General features: G+C 40.5%; 1 protein-coding gene across 4 annotated transcripts in view; it reads right to left on the reverse strand.

Moving 5' to 3' along the window:
* Positions 1-7500, reverse strand: part of LOC122259789 (myosin light chain 1) — an 8366-nt gene that overhangs the window by 356 nt on the left and 510 nt on the right. Inside the window, exons 2-7 of one of the 4 annotated variants that reach the window (XR_006223783.2) lie at positions 7125-7155; positions 4131-4439; positions 3651-3737; positions 2437-2493; positions 1435-1481; positions 1-536 (exon numbers count right to left, since the gene is read on the reverse strand). The exon at positions 1-536 is cut by the window's left edge and continues 356 nt beyond it. Coding sequence is in view for 3 of the 4 variants with exons in the window: in XM_043026730.2 (XP_042882664.1) it covers positions 1447-1481; positions 3651-3737; positions 4131-4439; positions 7125-7155 (462 nt within the window). In the remaining variant the exon portion in view is untranslated. The remainder of the gene's footprint in view (positions 537-1434; positions 1482-2436; positions 2494-3650; positions 3738-4130; positions 4440-7124; positions 7156-7500) is intronic. The other 3 variants (XM_043026730.2, XM_043026731.2, XM_043026732.2) reach the window with 3 other exon arrangements.

The raw sequence follows: 7500 nt of genomic DNA on the forward strand, positions 1-7500 counted from the left end.
TCGGGTCGGGCAGGCGGTCGGTCGCTCTTTCGTCAATGGCTGTTAGTCCCCGCCTCGGACAGGTGGTGAGAGCGAGCAGGTGGCTAACTGCGGATCATTCAGTGGTCACTTCAGGTCTACAGGTTGAGGCGGTCACGGATACCTCGGCCCCTCGACACCCCGTGTGGATGAGAGAAAACGCTCAACAGATCCATGGGACCCGACACTACACGAACACACACACATACGGACAAGAAGGACATAATGAGCATGTAATGGGTGCCTCACATTTTTTTTTTCGTTTAAGCTTGTGTTTCCCATTCTTTTCGTAGGAAGCACTTTCTATGATTTTTCATACATTTTGGCATATATTAACATATTATTTTTGGAACTAATGTACTGTCTGTGGTTTGGTCACTCCCACAGAATGATTGTACACTGCACGCGCGGTCACTCCGAATGGTAGTGGTGTTGTACGCATGTGCACTCCCTGGTGATGACGTCACAAAAGAAGATGGTTGACGTTTAGAGCAGTTGGGTGATCTTCTTGAGGAAAGCTGCGGAGGAGAGAGAAAGGAAAGAGATTACCACATGATGCCACATTGCGTGAGAGGGAGGCCATTGTTCATGCAGAACAAAGGAGGCTAATCTACAGGAAGGGGGGAAATATAGTCATGTATATTTTACTTTACAAGGGTTGAAAAATATGAAAATATCATTAGGTCCCAGTTCATCACAAAAAATGGTGAAAAAAATCAATGGTGTCTGAATATTTATATCTACTATCAATAGGGAAGGTTTTTCGGGTTGGGTAGTTAACTATCTACAGTGAACTAATCATGCACTGACTACTGAGGCACTATATCACCATGAGGCAGCGGTTAGATTCTTTTTTTCTAGCTAACCTTATATTTTCTTTCGTGGGTTATGAAACGATATCGAAAGCGCGTTTTTTTTTGGAATTAGGCCAAAAAGAATAAGAGACTATTATGCTAAGATTACGAAATGAAAAAAACGAAAAAAAACGATAAATCACCTGAGGAAAGAGTAAAAAAAGAGAAAGATAGAAAGAGAGATTGAAAAAAAAAATCAATACATTCAAGAGAAAAAGAAAGTAAAAATGATAACGCAATTACGGCATTTATCATTCTAGCTAAATTTCTATGATAGTGATTAAATAACATGAAAATTGGACGTAAAATTAGGACGACAAATTAAAACTGAACGAGTTTGCACCATGCGAAGAAGTCGACAAAAAGGAAAAGAAAATAATTCGACGAAGTAAAGAAAGAAAATCAGTAACGGAGGAAATGAAGATAGGAGTCAATTAAGAAAGATTAAAAAAAAATAAGATAGAACGGTTGTTTGCTTTTTTTGCTGGCTAAATTATAAGAGACGTATATTACTATCTGTTAAATCTTGCTAGGTAAGTGCTTCTTCGTTCACAAAACTTACTATACGTTTCCTCTAGATTTTGAAGGCCAAAAGTCTCTTAAGGAACGCTGTAAAAATAATGTTGGTTGTAGAAAATTTGCGAAAAAAATGCATCACAATTCAAACCCGTAAGAAAATGCACGTTTTCTTACGCGTATAATATAGTCTAGCCGAAGCCGACCGACCTCTTCCAGTTTATATATTCACACTCATATATAAACGTAGAGAAGAGGGTAAAAGAGTGCACATTAGGTGTAGAAGAGAGTGAAGAAATTGGGTAAAAATATATAAATTACCACAAAAATGGCGTGGTGTTTTTTCTCGACCATCGTGGCATCATTCCGGTGTTGCACGAGGCCGAGTTGGGAAACCAAAGAAAACGGGAATTTTATTTTCCTTTTCAGTGTTTAAAGCCTCAACACTTCTTCGTTTATGGAGGGAGTCACGTCATATTTTGGATAAAGGCTTTTTTTAAACTGTTCTATGAGAATCCACTGCCATAAATACTTCAAAGATCTACGGGTTCTGGGGAAATCTAATTTCCAAAAGGGAATTTAGGGAGGACTGAAGGATCTAGGGTAAATCTAAGCAATAATGGGGGTATATATATAGTGTACTTTTCGTACATACATACCCCTTAAAATTGGGAAAGGTGAGAAAAGATCGTTGTTGATTTTTTGGGTGGTGGGGGACATACTCTGATTCTCAAAGGAGGTCAAACATGTCCTTGATCATCGGAGGTCGAAGGGATAAGGTCGATGGAATGACGAAAGATTTGCAATGGTTAACCTCAGTGCGACCCATCCCGGAATTGCAAAGGGGGATGCTTGGGGACATGCGGTAAGGTTGCACCGAGAATTAACTGATTGGCAATTCTCCATCTCCATCAAGTCCTGACAGTTGAATTCACGTCAGGATAATGTTCATTTGAAAGTAAACAAGGAGCTCTAACGTGCACTTGCTCTTTGCGTGCCGTATCCATGTTGTATATATTTGTAAAATGGGATATTTTCTATTACTTACGCTTGATTATCTGTCCTTTTTTTTACTTGATGTCTTTGCAGAGCTTCACAAGGAAAGCTGTAAGAAAAATTCATGACACAGAGGTTAATGCAGGGACACTCACAAATAGAAAACGAGGAATCACGTTTGGCAGAAAATGGGAAGGAGTTGTCAGTAGGAGCAGAAAGTGGGAAACATGCACCAGTCCACGAGGAAGGCTAGCACCCTCTCGCTACTAGTTTTCTCCGAGTGTTTGTGTGTGATGGAAGAGACTGCGTGAAATTAGTTCCAGGAGAGATGACGTTGTATTTAAAAGTGGAAGGAATTGTTCTAGACGCCAACAGAAAGATATACAGAGCGTTATACTTCTACCGACAGAACATCAGCATTGAAACACATACTATTCATGATTATATATATACATTTTTTTTAGTCAAGTCTAATCGAAATAAATGTTTTCTTTTATGGTTATACAGTGACAGATCATTAGCTTAGAGCAAAGACGAAAGAAACATTTGATTATGGCTTAATAATCCTGGAACAATAAGAATATGGAAGATAATGCTTTAGGAAGATTTAATAAATATCTCGCCTTTATATTTAATTAAGGGAATCAGATGCTCTTAAAGATCTGAAGCCATTTCATCTTCAAAGTGATTTACCTTCTCGATTTTAGTTATTCTTAATGACTATGAATAAATGGATAAGAAAATTCATATGAAAAGTAGAAAAGACATAATAATATGCATAATTCAGAATGGACATTAACGATAGAGAGAAACACAAAACTGCAAATTTGATTCGAAAGTGTAGTCTCGAATTCAATTTGAAAAAATGATAAAAGTTTTCTTCTATCAGAGGGAGCCTTCGCAGATCTAAAAGGGAGGAGGGAGGGTAAGGGGGGGGGGGCGAACAACCATTCCAAAGTTCCTTTATAAATCCGGAAAACATGTGGTGTTTTAAAGTTCCCCTCCACGATGTTGAAGTGGTGGAGGGGAGGGGGTAGAGGGGGTAGAGGGGGGAGAGCATTGACCATAAGGGCATTGGGGGTAAATGCTACGTTCCTTGAAAAAAAAAGGGAGGGAAGGGGAGAGAAAATCACAAAAAAAAAGGGTAGATGACCACGCGATTGGAAACACGACAAAAGATCCATTCAAAAAAAGGGAGAGTTTCTGAACAACGCAAGTAAAAAAAAAAAGAGAAATAGAGAATAAGAGAGAGACAAGATCACTTACGTTCGTAGGGAATGCAACCTTCTTCATCTTCCTCTGGGCAGCACTCCTTAAGGACGGGCTCCAACTCGGCCTTCTCAAGACGCTCACCTTCAGGGAGGGCGGAGAGAGGAGAGGGTCAGTGCCAAGGGCGATGGTGATGCCAAGGGGCGGAGGACGGTGGGGGTGACGCTTGTCCGGTCGTGGTGGTGAGTGTTTGGCAAGAGCGTGCGTGTGTGGTGGTGATGATAGTCATGATTTTGATGATGATGAGTCGTGTGGTTTTGGTTTGCGATGTAATAAGTGATGACAATCTTGCAATGGAAATATCAACAGATATCTAAATTGACAGAAACAAATCGACCAAAGTACATGAAGTAACGATATTCTAAATCGATGATGATACTAACATGACAATTAATGAAGAAAAAAAAAAAAAAATAACATAACCATTACCCCTCCCCCCCAAAAAAAAGAGAAACAAAAAAGTCAAACAAAGCTTACCAAGGGACAGGAGGATGTGCTCAAGCTCAGCATACATCATGGTGCCGTTCTCAGCTTTGTCGTAAAGCTTGAGGACTTCCATGAAATCTTCGAAGGAGCCGGCATCCTTGTCCTTCTTGACCTGGGCGAAGATGGGCATGAATTCATCGAGCTTAATCATCTTCTCCTTCCTCTTCTCCTTGCCTCCGACCTTCTCGATCACGGCCAGGGTCGGGTTCAGGTTAAGGGCACGCAGGCAATCGCCAATGTAGTAGGCGTCCATGGTGCCATTACCCTCGAAGTCATAGATGGAGAAGGCGAATTTCACCCCTGTGGTGGCGTGCGAAGAGAGGGAGAGGGAGAGGGAGAGAGAGGGCGGGGAGAGGGGGAGAGGGAGGGATAGGTGAGGGAGAGAGGAGGGAAGGGGGAGAAAGAGAGGGGTGATAGAAGGGGAGGAGAGAGAGAGAGAAGAAATAGATGAGAAAGAGGAATCAAGAGGAGATAGAAAGAGAGAGAGGAAGAGAAAGAGAGAGAGAGATACGTTAATTAATTATACTGTATAAATGTATCTATATACACACATGTACATAACTAACCACGCACACACACACACACGCATATATAGATGTATACATACATACATATATGTACATATATATATATATATATATATATATATATATATATAAATATGTATATAAATATATACATATATATGCATATATATATGTATATATATATATATATATATATATATATATATATATATATATATATACATATACATACATATACACATACACATTCATACGCATACACACACACAGAAACACATCCTATCTAGAGTTCATTGTGATTTACTTTTAAAGCTGAAATCCGCAAACGTTTGAACGTAGAATATCAGAATCCAGTTATTGAAGTGAAACATTTCAATTTCCTGAAATTCGGCCTCGGTAATGTAAAGTCTACGGTATCTGCAGCCAGCTTTAACAACCACCTATAAACAAGTAGACAACGCAAAGCTATCACCTTCATCATCCTGATGGTTAAAATTAACAAATGTAGAAAAAATGAAAAAAAGAAAAGCACTGAAGAAAAATCAGAAAAGCTGCAAAGTCTACAATAATGCATTTCTTTGCGAAATAAACTTCATAAAAGTATTAAAGATTTCCACCAGAGTTCAGCATGGTTGGCACCGACCTCACCGCTACCCGGCCTCACCCCCGCATTCTGGCATCCTTGGCACAGCATCTCCCCTACTATCAGGTAACGCCGGGAATAGTGCCATGTAGTGCCACGCCTTATAAGGCTCATGCTGCCTTACTCTTCTTCTAGGTTGCCAGATACTAATATGGCCATTGTTTTACATTAACAGGTCGATCTCATGGACTCTAACTAAGCAAACTATGTGAATTCGTTACGGTGGTTATAGGTTGTTAATTATCTATCCGATAATTATAAAAGAAATAAGGTGGATATAAAAGAAAGTAATCGATACGGCGTGTTGAAAGAATAGTTTTATGACTTTTTGAGACGCCTGCATTTAGAATTACGAATTATGCCGCTGATTTAAAAGGTCGACAGAACAATATCAATAGGCTGTTTTGCCTTCTTTCAGTGCCTCTGATACGCTTTGAAGATAAATGGATTGTGACATATTCAGTATTCATAAGATCTAAAAAAATCATGATAAAAATAAAACTAAAGAAATGAAAAGAGAACATACAAAGTTACTATGGGCGAAGTCCAATACCTATTCATTCCAAAGTCTATCAAAAATTTTCTTTAGAAAATGCCTTTAAGAGGAAAGACATCTCAGCCTTGACTCAAACACTTCAAGGATGAAACAAAAGCGGAACACGATGATGAGTATCTGTCTCGGAATGCCATGTGCCACGGTGCCATTCCACGGGCTTGGCACCTGAGTCATGCCAATGCCCTGAGGCAGGTTGGGGTAGCCGGGAGCCGCGCGGTGCCACCTCGCCGAGCTGGGTATTTTTAGTACCTGCCGGCGCGTGTGCGAGCGAGCGCGGCCGGAGGGGGTGGGTCGATGGGGGGTAGAAAGAGGAAAGGGGCGGAGTCATGCTGAGCATGACCTCAGACTGCTTATGTTCCTAGGCCTTTCCTTGCCTTTGTTACATTTCCGGGGCCGAATGTTCAAGGAAGAATCATTGCAAAGGGAATTGGAACTCTGACTTCATCATTGATACACGAAAGATCGCAAATGATTAGGAGAGAGGAAGGTGTATGAATGAGAATGTTAACTCACACCTAGCGGGTTTTGATGAATGAACTGATCTGTAGTATGAGTTTAGGTGTTTTTGAGTGTAAGGGGGAGAGGGAGGACTTATATATGTGTGTGTGGGGGGGGGGAGGTTTGTGGGATGTAGTATGTGTGTCGAAGCCAGATGGGTGGGGGGGGGGGCTTGTGGTGTGTGTGTGGAGGGGGAAGGGGGGTGCTGTCATGGCTGCAGTCCAGGACCGTCCATGTTGTGGGAGGGGCCATTTGTGAAAGTAGTAGTGATAGGAGTGTAAAATGCGGTTTTCTGGTCATTTTATGTGCATTGTTCTCGGGGTATCTCTTTCGTTTATTTTGTTAACTTTAGGGACTTTATGCAATGATTTTATATCCATTTCAGTTGGTGTAACGAATGTAAACTTTCACTGGATGTAATATTGAGTGTTAAAACGGTACTTGTACTGTGTGGAAACTATAAAATGTGCTGATTTTACGGTTACAATTGATATTTATACCCGTGTACATGGCTTACTGCAGCGCTTTAAAAGCAAAATATATTTGTGGGTCTTAGGTGTGTGTCATGGCAGTCATGGTGACTTCTAGACAGTCGTAGATATAAGGGAACGTATATAACATCAAAACGTTGTAAATGTTGTTGTTCTTGTGACTGTGAGTGACCTAGAGCGACCGTGAATGAAATAGATGAAAGTGCAATTATGACTTTGGGTTACGGTCGTGAGTTGCGATTTGCAATCTTGTTCATCTTCGCTACTTACTCTCGACATCACGAGCACTGAGATCCGCGGCCTGGGGAAGGAAAGAGAAAAAAACATGTAAGAAATCAATCAAAACAAAAAGAAGATAGAAGCAAAAAGAAAACAAAGGGCGAGTCTATTAAATGAATTGATTTAAGTAAAAAAAAGAAGAAAAAAGAGAGCAAACTTAAACTGATATGATAGGACTATCTGGTAACTGGAAGCGAATGACTTGCAATTTTAGTGGTAGTGCTAATCTTCAAAGGAAACTCAAGATTAGAGCTCTTTGGGTGAGAAGCTGATTGTTAAGCGTGAGGCAGGTAACTACCCACGAGAACGTAGGCCTAATAATCCGAAGCAGCCCATGATGGCTCTATGAGTGACGAGCTCGAGTTCC

The sequence above is a fragment of the Penaeus japonicus genome, unplaced genomic scaffold (assembly GCF_977035675.1).
Source record: "Penaeus japonicus unplaced genomic scaffold, GWHDUDI00000001_assembly GWHDUDI00000030, whole genome shotgun sequence".
NCBI classification, from domain to species: Eukaryota; Metazoa; Arthropoda; class Malacostraca; order Decapoda; family Penaeidae; genus Penaeus; species Penaeus japonicus.